General features: G+C 53.3%; 5 protein-coding genes across 5 annotated transcripts; 2 read left to right on the top strand and 3 right to left on the bottom strand.

The window, feature by feature from the left end:
• Window positions 1-377: 377 nt before the first annotated feature.
• On the bottom strand, window positions 378-1,683 carry M409DRAFT_67954 (uncharacterized protein; the record flags this gene model as incomplete). The annotated part of the gene is made up of 3 exons (XM_033817626.1): window positions 378-970; window positions 1,025-1,336; window positions 1,389-1,683. 3 exons carry the CDS (start codon window positions 1,681-1,683, stop codon window positions 378-380), a joined length of 1,200 nt encoding a protein of 399 aa, XP_033665347.1.
• Window positions 1,684-2,316: 633 nt separating this feature from the next.
• M409DRAFT_56719 (uncharacterized protein) lies at window positions 2,317-3,317 on the bottom strand (the record flags this gene model as incomplete). The annotated part of the gene is made up of 4 exons (XM_033813380.1): window positions 2,317-2,576; window positions 2,635-2,917; window positions 2,975-3,226; window positions 3,276-3,317. 4 exons carry the CDS (start codon window positions 3,315-3,317, stop codon window positions 2,317-2,319), a joined length of 837 nt encoding a protein of 278 aa, XP_033665346.1.
• A 403-nt stretch (window positions 3,318-3,720) lies between these two features.
• Window positions 3,721-5,447, bottom strand: M409DRAFT_25334 (uncharacterized protein; the record flags this gene model as incomplete). Its single annotated transcript, XM_033807641.1, has 3 exons — window positions 3,721-4,458; window positions 4,511-5,207; window positions 5,260-5,447. 3 exons carry the CDS (start codon window positions 5,445-5,447, stop codon window positions 3,721-3,723), a joined length of 1,623 nt encoding a protein of 540 aa, XP_033665345.1.
• Window positions 5,448-6,640: 1,193 nt separating this feature from the next.
• M409DRAFT_56717 (uncharacterized protein) lies at window positions 6,641-9,957 on the top strand (the record flags this gene model as incomplete). The annotated part of the gene is made up of 2 exons (XM_033813379.1): window positions 6,641-6,943; window positions 6,997-9,957. 2 exons carry the CDS (start codon window positions 6,641-6,643, stop codon window positions 9,955-9,957), a joined length of 3,264 nt encoding a protein of 1,087 aa, XP_033665344.1.
• A 916-nt stretch (window positions 9,958-10,873) lies between these two features.
• On the top strand, window positions 10,874-14,268 carry M409DRAFT_56716 (uncharacterized protein; the record flags this gene model as incomplete). The annotated part of the gene is made up of 6 exons (XM_033813378.1): window positions 10,874-12,208; window positions 12,265-12,604; window positions 12,635-13,006; window positions 13,163-13,531; window positions 13,574-13,671; window positions 13,831-14,268. 6 exons carry the CDS (start codon window positions 10,874-10,876, stop codon window positions 14,266-14,268), a joined length of 2,952 nt encoding a protein of 983 aa, XP_033665343.1.
• Between the last annotated feature and the right edge of the window lie 887 nt (window positions 14,269-15,155).

Raw genomic sequence — 15,155 nt, 5'->3', positions numbered from 1 at the left:
AGTCGAAAGACAAGCTCCTCCTCAACGCCGGGCACCCCACCATCTTTAAGAATGCATCACGAATCTGCACTCCACTTTGTAGATTGCAGATCGACCTCGACAGATGCAAGCAAGGGATGTAGTGACGTTGTCGCCAAGGGCAATCTAGCCTAAAGTGTTCATGCACGTGTCGATGTTGCACGGCAGACTGAGACATGGACGGCTTGGGAGGCTTGGTTTGCAGAGATTCTTCGTACGAGGAGGGCTCGGGATCTTGGCTTGTGGTTAAGTCCGCTGGCACGACATTTGGTTGTCGAAATGCGGCATATTGAGGTGCAAGAGTAAGAAGGTCCGTGAAGTAGGATGGATGTTGTTGTATCTCTAATACATTCGTCAGCCTACAATAACTTCTCAAAAGCCTCCATCGCAGCCTCATTCTGCTTGTTCAAATCCACATTATTCGTAAACCCTCCCGCCTCCCTCATGAACGCCTTCATCTTCGCCGGATCAGTATGCAAGTCCCCGTACGAATACGCATATAGCCATCCAAACTCCCTCGAAATCTCCACGACTCTCTGCGACCGTGGTCGTCGAGCTGTATCAAACGCTTCAAAAGCTTTCTCGATCCGGTCTTTCGACGTCACTTTGTCGAACAGGGCATTCACCACCGCGCAGTCTTCCAACGCTTGAGCGGCTCCATTTCCAGCGAAAGGGTACATGGTATGTGCCGCGTCGCCGATCATGCAAACTCTTCCTCGCCAGTAGAAGGGCGCGTTGTCGTGGTCTGCGTAAGACCATGAGTCCGCTGGGTCGTCTTTGACCATTTTGATCATTTTCTTGGCTTCGTCGCTGTAGTCGTCGTATTTTGTTGGGTCGAGGGGTGGTGCGCCGCCGATTTTGTCGGCTTCGAAGCGAAGGCCTGGGACTACGATGCCGACGCTGAGTAGGCGACCTTTGTCGAGGGGCATGCTGTTGATGTAGCCTCGTGGACCTGTGATGGCAAGTCAGCGCTTTTGAGAGACAGGTGGTGACTGATGCGACCAACCACACAGAATAGGGACGTAAGTCGTCCACTTGGGATCCATGCCGTATGCCCTCGCCTCATCCATTGGCAGCGTCCGCCTGTAATTCTGGTACCCGTCATGGTTCTTCGCCCCAACAGCCGGATGATCTGGGCCCAGTATATACGCTCTTGTCACACTATGCACACCATCCGCACCAATAACACAATCCGCCTCGATCTCTTCACCATCCTTAAACCTCACCTTCGCAACATCGCCAACTTGTCCCACGCTCGCAGCTCTTTTGCCAAACGTCACACATCCGGGAGGAAGCAGTTCCATCAGCCCCTTCATGTCTCGCAACAGTCTTCCTGCCCTTGGCTCTTCCCAGTTCTGCCACGACCTCACCCTCGTTAGGTCCATGTGCTAATATCACCTGCGTTGCCATCTCGAGAGCTTCATCGCCCATGTTCAATGCCTTTTTCGAGTATGCCTCCCGAACTTCGTCCCCGATGAGCAACATCGCCTTGATCGCGTTTAGATGTAATGCCAGTCCAGCGCCAACATCCTTATACTCCGGTACGCTCTCATAGATGTGAAAGTCGATATGAGGCTTCTTCGTCAGACCAGCCCCCAGAGCTAAACCCGAGATCCCTCCTCCTACGATAGCAACCTTGATCTTGCCTTGCTCTGCGGAACCCATGATGCCTCAACTCTTCCCAATGCGTACGAGAGGTTGCAGCAGTTAGTATTCGATAAGGAGACGAAGAGGAATGATACGGGTAAGAAACAGTCCAGCTCCTTCTTACATGGCGTGTCACAGCCTTAGTCAGGCGCGTACATTATACCTATTGCGTGGTTCGCATCATACCGCAGCTCCGTCCGTTCAGATGGATGCTGGAGGGACAAGTGCGCGAGCTGAAAGGAGTTGGGAGGAGCCGGTGAGAGCGTCATCAAATCCCGAATTTGGATGACTAAGCCCCCATTCCCTTGCAACGTTCTTATGCTCAAAAACCTGGAATGTCCTTCTCCCATCTCGATATCAACACGTCGTCAGATTGTCTTCAGTTCTTCTCTGGCGCCTGAGGACGTAGAAATTTCTAATCCAATTGGCAGCTGGTGCCCTTGCCAACGGACATTCGGGAGATATGCTTCCAAGAAGAGGAAAAGGCCATATTCGCATCCTCCATCAAATCTTGAATCCCTCAGCAGAGCCCAGGATTGCGTACACTGCCACCAACTCAAACGCAACCCCGAACCTCTTCGCAGATTCGCTCCATCAACCAACCCTAGAAAGACCACCTAGCTCAGGGCCCTCCACACCATCCTCTCATTCTTATGTGATCATGGGCCCAGCCGTCATCCCAGCATCCAGCGTAAGCGCATGGCCATTCACATAGCTCGCGGCCGGACTGCAGAGGTACACGATGCTGTTGCCCACCTCGTCGACTTCGGCCGGTCTGCCCGCGGGATTGATCTTCTTGATGAGGTCCGTTATTGGTGGGATCTTTTCTTGTTCGCCTTTAAACATGGGCGTGTCGACCCAGGTTGGACACATGCAGTTGACGCGGATGCCTTTGGGGGCGAGGTCGACGGCTGATGATGGGTGGTGACATTAGTACATGAGGGCTGATCACAAGAGGACTTCACTTACCCAACGTTTTGGTTATTCCGAGTGAAGCCCACTTGGAAGCGACATATCCAACCTTGGCTGGAATACCCACGAAAGCTGCTGCGGAGGCCACATTGACAATGACTCCTCGTCCCAAGTCTCGCTGAGTCCCGCTGACGGTGGTGAACTGCCGTGGCTCTTGAGCCTCCATGACCTTCGCGACAGCTCGCGATACGTTCAGCAGGCCCGTGGCGTTGATTCTTTGCACTCGGTCGAAGTCGTCGGGATCGTCGTCTGGCACAGGCGCGTATTCGACTTGATCTACCTAGGGAATTCGTCATGGACAGTCTTGCAGTCGATGTTTCGTGTGGACTTGACTTACTCCGGCACTGTGAACAAGATAATCGATCCTGCCGAATTCTTCTGCCACCGCCTGGACGACTTCTTCGACTGCTTTCCTGTCTGATGTATCGAGCCTGAAGGCTTTCACTCGGTAATTGCTGTCGATGGCATGCTTCTTGCTTTCCTCTGCTGCGGCCTTGACTCTCGCTTCGTCGATGTCTGCAAATGCGATTGCGGTAGCTCCAGCGGCAGCGAGAGCATTTGCAGCGCCTTGGCCAATTCCTCCTGCTGACTACTAACAAGTCAGTTATGTTTGTATCTTGAAAAGCAGGTCTACTGACACCTGTCACGAACGCCACTCCCTTCGTCTGAAAATATGCCATTGTTGTACGTACTCGTTGTCGAAATGGTCACTGCGCGAGCTTTTCAAGTACATGTAGCTTCGCAGATCCCACCTTCTACCGGGCTATCTATTTAAGCCTTTCTTGCAAAGAACGGAAGGAAGTAAGAGCGGCTGCTGTCGGTTCATGTGCGAGACGCGTATAACATTTGAGTCGTAATAAAGCGCGAGAAAGTGTTGCTAAGCATGACGAGAGGCAACCGAGCTGACTGAAAGCCAGTTCGCCGTGCACGACACCCGAATTGGCTGTTCAGCTGCGAGATAGCTCGGGTCTTCGACCTACTCATAATCCTCAAACCCTTGACTTGGAAGTGGAGACAAGGAATATCTGTACTGTATGGCGATCGCGAGGAAACATAGATACGAATACGATCGATGAGCTTTGCTCAGGGACCTCTTCCGGCCTCTTTCCTCCTCCTGGCGACTTCTTCGTCCAACCCAATCGTTCCTCTCATGATATCGTCGTGCGCATCCATCACCACCTTAGGACCAACGTATCCACGACTCCTCTTCCAGAGATATCCCAAAGCCAGCAAGGCCGTGATACCTGCGAACATCACACTTGTCCAGTTCATTGCTTGGGCGTTCGCGACCGGGTAGCTGTAAGGGAACATGTACAGGACGTTGAACACCAGGATGTATGCGCATGCGGTCCCCATGACGAGGTATCCGACTATGCCTTTCATCCAGAACGGTCCTGGCGTGACGTACTTCCTGCCGGTGATAATATGTGGCAGGATCGCCGCACAGTAAGACATGGTTGTAAAGACCGTGAAACTCGCCACGAATGCATTGAAAGCCGACGCGGAGCCGATGTAGATGCATCCGAGGATCGTACCGCCGACACAGCAGATGATCTGGGCGTTAAATGGGTTTCTCCAGGTGGGTGATATGTGGCGTACGAATTTTGGAAAGGGAGTCGCTTCGTCGCGGCCAAGTGTCCAGAGCATGCGGCCGGCGGCGATCCAGGCGCCGGGGACGGTGACGATGATGTTGAATGTGAAGAGGAAGAGGAGGGCGAACGTGCCGGCGTTGGAGCGGACGCATTGTTGGAACATGGCGCCGAGGGGGAGGGAGGTTATGTTGGTGGCGTAGACGTCGTCCAGAGATGTCACGCCGTAAAGCTGTTGTTTGTGTCAGTTAGAAATGTAAGTTTTAGGGTATTCAAAGACTTACGATAGTCACGTAGAAAACGAACGTTGCGAGAAATCCTCCCGTGAGCTGTGCGGCGATACCTTTGGGAATATTGACTCTCGGCTTGGGCAACTCTTCGCAGAGATGACAGACTGCGTCGGGAGTGCCAATAGCGTATGCACCATTCAGCATGCCCATCAAGAAGACCAGACCATCGCTCGACCAGCCCGTGAGGTTCTGCCACTCAGTCCAGACGAATGCATTGCTGGCGTATCCAGCGCCGGTTTGAGAAGGCATGATGGCGCACACTATGATCACGACAAACAGTATCGTGAGACATGCAACGCCACTGACGTTCGAGAAAATGGCCAGATACTTCTGTCCGAAGCAGACGATCGCTGTGTCAATCCAGATGATGCCCAGATATGCGATGAAGATTTGCCATCGTTCTGGAACGAAAGCTGGGTGGTAGACCGTGTACATGGCGATGATTCCGTTGGCTGCGAAGAGAGACGTAGATGCCGCTCCAAAGATCCATGCTACACAGTTCCACCAGCCTGCGAACCAGGAGAATACACGGCCATAGCGTGGTCCCGGAGTTATCGATGCCCAGTGATAGACGTTTGCTGATGTAGGCATTGCGGACGCCAGCTCGGCGAGACCAGCACATATGAAGGCGTAGAAGAACGTCGCCGCAATGAGCCCGTACATCACACCGGGACCTCCACCATTGTAAAGTCTTTGATTCCGTTAGTCGGGTGTTCCCCCGGGTTGGTATGGGACAGTCTTACGCCAAAACGAGTGCTCCTCCACCAGCAGCCCAAGCATCGTCGCTGATGAGTGCTATGCTGCATATAGACCAGAATCCAAAGTTCCGATCGAGTTCCTGAACATGGCCTGAGGTGTTGATAAGATCATTAGGCGACAGGCTTCGCTCCTCGTCTATCGCCGGAGGCGCCGATTTCTCGTCACCGGCCATGGCGGGAGTCAATATTAATAGCGAATTAGGAGGAGTAGATGAAAGGATGAGGTAGGAGAGAGTAAAGAGGTCTTGTTTGACCAGCCACGCGGGCCAGACACGCGATGTGCAGGTGGTATGCCGATCATGACTTGTTTTTCACGATGCATTATGTATCCATTGCGCTTGGCGAACAGCGCGGGCAAGGGCCAAGATATGGCTTGGAGATAGTGGCATTTTAAGCGCCATCTGAGGCAAGAGGACGCATGTGGAAGCGGAGGAAAGAGCTGATAAGAGAATAGTGTAACGCAGGCCGAGATGCAGGGCGGGACGATAGTGAGAGTGGATGAGCGGGGAAGGGAGACTAACCGGTGATCGATATTGTGATTAATTGTATGGCGGGCGACACTACTGTCCATCGCAGGTCTATGGAATGCGTATCTGTAAGGAAATAATGATGAAGCGTTTGTCGCAGGATGGCTGATCGAATGACGAGGATGGCAGGGTCGTGGTTTCGAAGATGGCTGTCGACCATGTAGGACATGGCTTATTTAGCTCGTGAGCGTGATGTGCGATCATTCTCGCTGTCTGACAGCCTGGCGATGCATTTTGGCTGCTGTACTGCAGAGTTGTTGTCAATAGCAGAAAGGAGAAATCTCATCGTTGTGTTTCTGACGATGTAGGGGTTCCCAGAGGTCTGAGATCAAGAGACAAGCTATTCTTATTTGGCCTAGGCGGTCTGGGGTCTCAAATTTCCATCTTCGCTTGCCTTAGGTACACGCAGCTCTCCCGTGTCAGCACAAATGTCGAGATCAGACTAGGCTTCGACTTTGGCCTCATCGCTTGAATCGCACGTCTGATCATGAATTCGAAAGTGTCGAGAATGTTGGTTGTTGAAATTACCGATCGGACTCGTGTCTCCTTGTTGGCATTTGGCGGTGTTTCATGCAATCATCTCGCTGAATGCATACAGAAGCACGATCTATTCGTCTCTTAACGCCCACATCGGCATTGCTCTCTTCTGCCGGAATGCTCCTGTCCTCGTGGTCGCTATACAGAGCCCATCAAGCAATCTGGGGCCTCCAATATGCTCCACAGCTCCACAGCATATCCGCCGGATAAAGCCATCGGCAGCGGAAATGCGGAGCGATGCTGGGTGAGGCCACTATCCTCCTCTTTGGTTAAAAACAACATGAAATCTGCTTCATGTAACGATGGACTCTCAATCAGTGGACGACAAAAGCATGGCGACCACTACAGAGACTGTCACGATTCCCGAGGCAGAGCCGCCCTTCACCTTGAAGCTCGCCCACCACGATGCCTCGTATCTACCCATATCCAGGTACCAAACCATCGACGGCCTATTGAAATCACATGCTGCCGAATCCAATCAAACGCCTCTGATCTGCTACCCAAAGAGCACGGCGTCTGACTTTGAGCTTCATACGGGACAAGATCTTGATCGATATACAGATGCAGCGGTCCAGTTTTACCTCGAGAATGGTCTCCAGCCAGCTGTGAGTGCTTATTGAAAGCAAGGTCAATTTTACAAAGCTAATCTCTCTCACAGAATCCGGCTGCTGAGGAAGCGCCGGTAGTAGCCTTACTGGCGTCCACGAGCTTTGACTATGTCATCTCTTTCTTCGCCCTCAATCGACTGGGATGGACAGTCTTGTTTCTATCAACACGGCTTACAGCATCTGCATACGCGAGGCTGCTTGACTTGGCCCATTGCAATACAGTTATCGTGCCAGAGGCTAAAGTATCGATCGTTGACGACATACGCAAAGAACGACCGGCTTGCAGATCCGTCCCGATCCTTCAGGGCCAGAACTATCGCGATGTCCCAAGGGCTCCAGCGTTTCAACGGGAGGGTGTCAATCCGTCAAAAGAGGCCAAGAAGATGGCTTGGATCTTGCATTCTTCTGGCAGCACTGGATTTCCAAAGCCTATATTCTTGACCAACACTGCGTGCCTAGCCAACTTCAGAAAGAGCTTTGGGCTGAGAGCATTTTGTGTCTCGCCATTGTTCCACTCGCATGGCCTCATGGAGCTTGGACGAGCATTCTACACACGCGCTCCGATGTTCCTGGGCAATCACTCTTTGCCTGTCACTTCCCAGAATCTGACCGAAGCTCTAGAGGTCGCGAAACCACAACAAATCTCTGCTGTGCCATACGTTATTCAATTGCTCGCCGAAAAGGAAGAGGGCGTTCAAGCACTTGCTCGGGCCAAACTGGTTCTTTTCGCAGGAAGTAGCTGCCCGGACGATCTTGGTGATCGGTTGGTGGCGAAGGGTGTGAATCTGGTAGCAAACTATGGCAGTACAGAAATCGGCCAAATCATGACCTCATTTCGCCCTCCCGGAGATAACGAATGGCAGTACCTTCGCCTACTTCGACCGGCATCTGACTTCACGCTCATGGATGAGATTGCTCCAGGGGTTTTCGAATGTGTTGGCCTCGATGGGCTACCATCTAAGGGGCCCAGCAACGCCAAACCACCATACAGCGCCTCCAATCCCGAAAACAGCTTCCGCACGTCGGACCTCTTCACACGACATCCTGATCCGAACAAGTCAAACTACTACAAATATCTCTCACGTTTAGACGACAGAATCACCCTGGTCAATGGGGAGAAGCTTCTACCGATTCCCATCGAAGGCCGGATACGACAAGATGATCTGGTGAGGGAAGCAGCTATGTTTGGATTCCAGCGAACTGTGCCAGGCCTGTTGATCTTCCGATCGACCGAGAAGGGCTTGGATTTGAGTGATAGCCAGTACCTCGAATCAGTCTGGCCTACCATCGAAGCTGCAAATTTGCAGGCGGAGAGTTTCTCTCGAGTTCCAAAGGATATGGTCATCATCAAAGGCGCCAACGTTACATATCCTCGAACAGACAAAGGCACCTTCATTCGTGCTCAGGTGTATCAGCAATTTGCGGATGATATCAACACAGCCTATGAGGCTTTCGAGAGAGGTTCAGACACCGAAAAGGGGACCCTTCGGCTGGATGAAGCTGGCTTAGAACAATGGCTTTTGGCTAAGTTCTCCAAAGACTTCGACATTGAGCTTCCGAGCGCTGATACCGACATCTTCTCTGCTGGTGTAGACAGCTTGCAAACAACACGTTTGTGGCGAGCCATCAAAAAGGAGCTAAACTTGGGCGAGAATGGGCAGTCTCTAAGTCAGAATATTGTTTTTGAGAAGGGGACTGTCAAGCAACTCGCGAGACATCTCTACCAACTGCGGACAGGCGATCAGATCTCGGACGTCGAAGACGAGATTGAGGTGATGGCAGATATGATTGAGCGGTACTCAACCTTCACGAAACACTTCCCAGCGAGAGGTCCTCAACCAGAGTCGCAAGTTGTTGTGGTCACTGGAGCTACAGGAAATTTGGGCGCCTTCCTGCTTGCTGAGGCAGTGAAGCGTGAAAATGTATCTGAAGTTTGGGCACTTGTGCGAGCTCCAGGACAAGCTTCCGCTGGGGCCAGAGTCATGAAGTCTTTGGAGGCTCGCAACATCCGCCTGACCGATCACGAACTGTCCAAACTACGAGCGGTGCCATCGGACTTCAGTCAGGCAGATCTCGGACTGGAGGCCCACGATCTGGAGCATTTGATGAGCACACTTACCTGTGTCATTCACTCAGCCTGGGCAGTCAACTTCAATCTGGGCGTGCGGAGTTTCGAAGCGCAGCACGTACGCGGAACCTACAATCTGATCAACTTGTGTCTTCGCAGTCGACTCGCGAGTCCGGCGAGGTTCTATTTCTGTAGCAGTGTTAGTGCTGCAAGCGGTACCCCCAAGCCAGCCACTATTACTGAGAAGGCTATAGAAGATCTGAAGCACGCCCAGAATATGGGATATGGCAGGAGCAAGCTCGTAACCGAGCACATTACTCGCAACGCCATGCGAAGTACTGGAATGACGGCACGAGTCCTCAGAATTGGTCAACTGAGTGGCGACACTTCGAGCGCCGACTGGAACGAAACCGAAGCGATTGCGCTCATGGTGAGGAGTGCTTTGACGACTGGCGTGCTCCCAGATCTGGACGAGCGACCAAGCTGGCTTCCGGTTGATCTTTGTGCCAAGGCAATCGTTGAGCTCTCTATACCGGTAGCGAATGCTACAGACGAGCAGAAGAGTGCTGATCTGGTTTACCACCTAGTCAACCCGAACACCTTCAGCTTTAAGCACGACCTTTTGCCAGCTTTGCAGAAGAGTAGTCTCCCGCCTTTCAAGATCGTCGGCGCCAGCGAATGGCTCGACAAGCTTGCGAACAGCGACCAAGATGTTGAGACGAATCCCAGCATCAAACTGATCGACTTCTGGAAAGTCAAGTACGGCAACGTGGCACAGACTTCCACTGTTCATCACGACGACGGTGAGCCTGCAGGGTTGAGTTTCGAGACGACCAGGACGGTCCATGACGCCCCTTCACTGGGGTGTGTTCGCGATCCAGTGACCGAGGGCTTGATTGAGCGATATGTTGATGTCTGGATGAAGAAGTGGCGTTCACAATAAACGACGACAGACGAAGCACAACTCCAGCTAATGATAAACGGATGGTATTCATTTGGGACTCAGACAAGGCTTTCGGAACGGCAACAGCGCAAACTCGAGCGACTTCCGTCAGTCGCCACTTTAATGGTTCAGCGACGAGAACAGAGCACCAAGCTGAATCAAACCACCTCAGAGACGAACAGGTTGGCATTGCAGTAACAATTCCCGCGATCAAGCATGCCGTAGCAGACTTTCAAACTCTTCCCAGGGACATTACGTCCGTTTCTGCCCTTTGCTTACTCGCAAGGTTCGTACACTTGTTACAGGGTCGAACCTTATCCCAACTTCACACTGGGTACAGACCTGGGGAAGCAACGCTTTCCGTGCATGCATCCTGCACAATACTCCACTACAGCATATGATATGTGGAGCACGCTGCTGCTGAAGTCTAGGACAGAGATTATCACACTGGGATACGTCGCTCTTCGTTACCCATTTCACAGTATGCCAACCCTGGTCTCCGGATCATATTGACCATTCCAATCCGACCACTTGGAGATTGCTCTGGTCAAGGAAAACTATAACATTCGTCATGAATGCTTGATTCTAACAGCCTGCAGGCATGCCATCGAGCTTCATTCGACGGGCTTGATCACAGCATGACGTCCAACCCGGGCAATCGCATGATTGTGCTGCGTAGGCCCTCATCTGGGGACCCATACCATCCTCGAGCAAAACTTCAAACATGATGAGGGATCACATCACGCAACTCTGAAGCAGCAGCACCTTCCAAGACATAAGAAACCGTCAGCCTCGTGTCACCTTCCAACAAGCAGGCTCTTTTTTGTATAGCCGCTTGTTCCTCCTTTCTTTTATTGCATCGAAGCTCACTTTCGTTGAATTTCAGTCAACGCTCTCTCTCTTTCAATCGTTCATCATGAAAGCTACACTCTTTGCATCCGCCCTGGCGCTGGCGTCGACGGCCTTCGCTCTCCCTCAAGGCCCGCCGCCGCCACAGACTTACAAGGGCGGGAACTCTGGCGGAAACACGGAAGACTCTCCTGTCGGTCAGGGCGGGAATGGCCCTCCCCCTTCGTACGGAGACCACTCTGGCAGTATCGGTGGCTCTCCTCAGGGCATCCAGCCCAACCAAGCTGGCTCAGGTGGTCAGCCTGGCGGTGGCATTGGCTCGCCTTTCGGTCAGAACGGTGTTCAGCCTCAGGGCACTCAACCGCAAGGCAATCAGGGCAACCTCCCCGGCAGTCTCCAACCTTTCCAGAACGGCAACAACAACCAGCAGCCTGGCAATGCTATCGGCTCGCCAGTCGGCGGCACGCAGCCCCAGGGCAATCAGCCACAAGGTCTAGGCGGAGCCAACAACCAACCTCAAGTCGGCGGCGGTGGTCAACTGCCGCCAGGCGTCACACCAGACCAGCTTGGAAACCAGCCTGGTCGGGGCGGCGTTGGTGGCTCTCCCCAACCCCAGCAATTCGGTCAATACCAGCCAAACGGTCAGAGCGGCAATGGTCAGCCTGGTCAGAACGCCCTCAGTCCTCAAGGTCAGCAGCCAGGTCAAGACATCGGTGGTCTTGGACCTCAGATCCAGCAACCAGGACAATCGGGTGGCGTTGGCTCGCCTCAGGGGCTCAGCCCTCAAAGCAACCAGCAGCCTGGTGCGGTTATTGGCTCGCCGCAGGGTCTGAGTCCACAAAATAACCAACAGCCTGGCGCCGGCATTGGCTCTCCTACTGGTCTCGGCCCGCAGAACGGCCAACAAGGCAATTTGCCAGGTCAGCAGCCGGGCCAGACTGGTGGTCTTCCGTCTCAGCAGAATGGTGTTGGATCTCCTCAAGGACTCTCCCCTCAAAACGACCAGCTTGGCAACCAGCCTGGCATTGGAGGTCCACAGCCAGGTCAGATGGGCTCTCCCCAAGGCATCTCCCCTCAAAACGGTCAACTTGGCTCTCAACCCGGCATCAGCGGCCCTCAACCAGGCCAGCCTGGTAGCGGTATTGGCTCTCCCATCGGCGGCTCTGGCGGTCAACTCGGCCAGCCTCCTCTCGGTGCCCCAACAGGCGACAACATCTGCGGTCCCTCCGCCGGCGGCAACTGCGTCTCCCAACAAGAAGCCGAGCTCTTCATCCAACGCTTCATCTCCATCGTCACGCACCAGAGTTCGGATCTGGGTGATGCCCAGACGACCGCCGAGCAGATCATCGGCGAGGACTGGGTGGAGTATTCGAACTCGATCTTGAGTCTTCAGGGGCTGCCTGTACGTTCCCACCGCCCCTTCCCAAGGTATAAACGTAACACTGACATCTCAAACAGCTCACATCCGACGGCATCGCCGCACACTCCAAGCAAGAATGGACCCAAGGCATCCTCAACGCGCCTCCCTTCGGCGGCGTCCAGACGCTCAAACTGCTCGTCTTCTGCGACCAGGTCCTGTGGTACTGGAACTTCAACGTCATCGGCTCCGGCGAGTACCCCGTCAAGGGGTTCAATCTGTTCACGCTCCGGAGGCAGGGCAATGAGGTTGTCGCTTCGGAGGTGGATATTGAGTTTGATAGTATTGCTTGGGGACTTGATACGGGGTTTAGTGTTACGTTGAGGGATGGGAGGACGTTGCCTGAGGGGGGTGCTTCGCAGCAGGGTGCTAGCGCTGGTGGTGGTGGCCCGGAGCTTCCTTAAGGACAAGGTCAGCTCCAAGGCCAAGGTCAGGGTGGTGTCGGAGGAGGCGTTGGTGGTTCTGCTGGTGGTGGTGGCTTTGGCGGTGCTCAGCTCGGCGTGGGAGGCCAGAATGGTGTTAACGCTGGGATGGGCGCCAATGGTGTCTCGCTCGGCGTTGGCGGACAGAACGGCCTCAATGCTGGCTTTGCCGGCGCTGGGGCCTCAGGACCGGGAGGGGGTGTTGGTGCTTCTCTTAGCCAGACTGGCGGAGGTGGTGCTGGCGCTGGCGGCAATGTCGGTGGTGGCGCTAATGCAAACTTGCAGAGCGACTCGAGCGCTGGCGGAGCTGGTGGTGCTAGAGCCTCGTTGTCTCAAGCTGGTAGCGGTCAGGGAGCTGGTGGTCAGCAGGGGCCTCCGCCTTCAGAAGAGTAGAGAGTTTGGTGGGTTTGGAAATGATGCCGAGACAAAGATGGCGTTTTGGCAGACACTCTTTTGGGAGCTGAAAGATATCGTTCTTATATACATCGTGTATTCTTACTTCTTTGAAAGCAAACAGATTGTAACTTTGGCACCCGCTTCATATGCAAAGACATACCTACGATCACTACACCTATACACACTGTTCATGTCTACAACACAAGTTCGCACCTCACACTCTACCCGAAAAGCTCACTTCCCAGCAACGCCCCTCTGATAAGAATTATACAAAACCTCATCAATCACAAGATCCACCCCATCTCCATCAACCCCCTCCGCTTCAAAAGCATAGCTCGTGCAAACCCCATTATCACTCGGAGGAAACCCCTTGACGAAACTCTCATTCGGGACATGCGGACCCTCGGGCTGATAACTGAATGTGAAAGTCTCCGTCGTCTCGGTGGCAGGATCAGGCTGGGAAATCGTTGGCTGGCATTTCGCCGTGACGGTAATGTTGCACGCGGCTAGTGTGGAGGCGCTGTCGGTGCAGGCGTAGTGCAGGGAGTAGAGACGGCCGAAGGGGAATTGGCCGGTGAAGGTGATGTTGCCGGTCTGGTCTGCTGGGACGAGGGCGTAGTTGGGTGGCGAGTACGTGTTGATGCCGTCGGGGGTGGTGCTGTCTTCTTTGGCGACGTTGAAGTTGGTCCAGTTCGCGGAGTCGTAATTTCCTACTGGCTCGCCGGGGGTGAGGTCGTCGAACTGTGGTCAGGGTGTTAGATTGTGGGACGTAGGACATGGTTTGGATAGGCTCACAGTGGCGTTGTAAGGAGCGCAGACAATCGGCGCGGAAGCACCGTAGCCGCCGCAGACATCACATTCCCATTCTGGGAGGAAGAAAAGACAGGTCTCGTCGGCGGCCGCAACGAACGACGGGAGAGCGGTGGCCGCGAGAGCCAGCACAGACGAGAGTCTTGTCATTTTGAAAGTGAACTTTCTGGGGTTGGATTCTCGATTGTTGTTGTTGCTTGCGGCTTGTTGAAATGCTTCGTCGAAATGGGCGCTGGCATATATACCTCCCAGAACCGAGAAAGGTTCCAAAAAATAGCAACACCGTATAGAAAAGGCAAACTTGCAGCCTCATCAAGTAGGGCAGACAATCCCGCGAGAAATTACATCACAGTTGCAGTGATCCAACTGCGCTACAACTCGCAGTACCTTCACTCACTTGCCTCACTAGGCGAATGATTTGCAGATCGATGCCCAAAAAGTCTACGTCTTCTCGTATTTGGCGTGCAGTAGACCGTCAGTCTCCACTTGCCGAGGCTGCGACGCTGCTTCTGTTGTTGCTTGACGAAAGCTTCTCGTAAAGTTCATGCGAAGTGTAGTGCTGATTCACCTACTAATCATGTTGTTCTTGCTGGTAGAGTCGGGGTAGTGACCGCTGGTGGTGAGCAGTACGTACCTCGACTTCCAAGAATACATCAGGGAAACGGGACTTGGAGTGTTCCATTCGCAAATGCGAGCAAGTCCAGCAGAAGGTTGCTATCCTGCTCTTGAGCGTGCTCCGGGTTCGCTTTGGCGCTCCGAGCTGTTCCAAGTCCGATTCCCATTCGTAAGTCGTCGTTCTTGGACTCTCGGGGCAAGAGAAAAGAGCGAGGTATCTTACTGTAGATGTCAATCCTCATGTTGACAAAGAGTCAGCGTGAGTATGACCGCGAACGTTCTGGATGTGACATTACGTCTCTGAAAGTGCCAGCTTGTCGTCCGTACTCAGAAAGTCCGACAAAGGAGTCTTTGCAATAAATCAAACGGACAGCCACTCGCTGACAGCCTCAGCACATTTACTGTCCTCTTGCATGACTATATTGATCGTGTTTCGGTCTCGGATCTCCTCATGCAGAAGGTTGATGGACTGATACATCGTCATTGAAGGACCAGTGAGCTGCTCACGCAATTCCAGAAGATCAAAGCTGAGCTCTTCTCCACCAGACAGTCTATTCGCATACATGAGCAGGAGCAGAGAATTTGAGAGCCTTCACGTCGCCAAGAGAAGATTGCGTGTGGCCTTGTCGTCTTCTTGAGACAGCACGGGGATGAGCGAACAGGGATGAGACAATCAGGCTGATGAGCAC

The sequence above is a fragment of the Zasmidium cellare genome, assembly GCF_010093935.1.
Source record: "Zasmidium cellare ATCC 36951 unplaced genomic scaffold M409scaffold_26, whole genome shotgun sequence".
Lineage (NCBI taxonomy): Eukaryota > Fungi > Ascomycota > Dothideomycetes > Mycosphaerellales > Mycosphaerellaceae > Zasmidium > Zasmidium cellare.
This window is presented reverse-complemented; position numbering and strand designations above follow the sequence as displayed.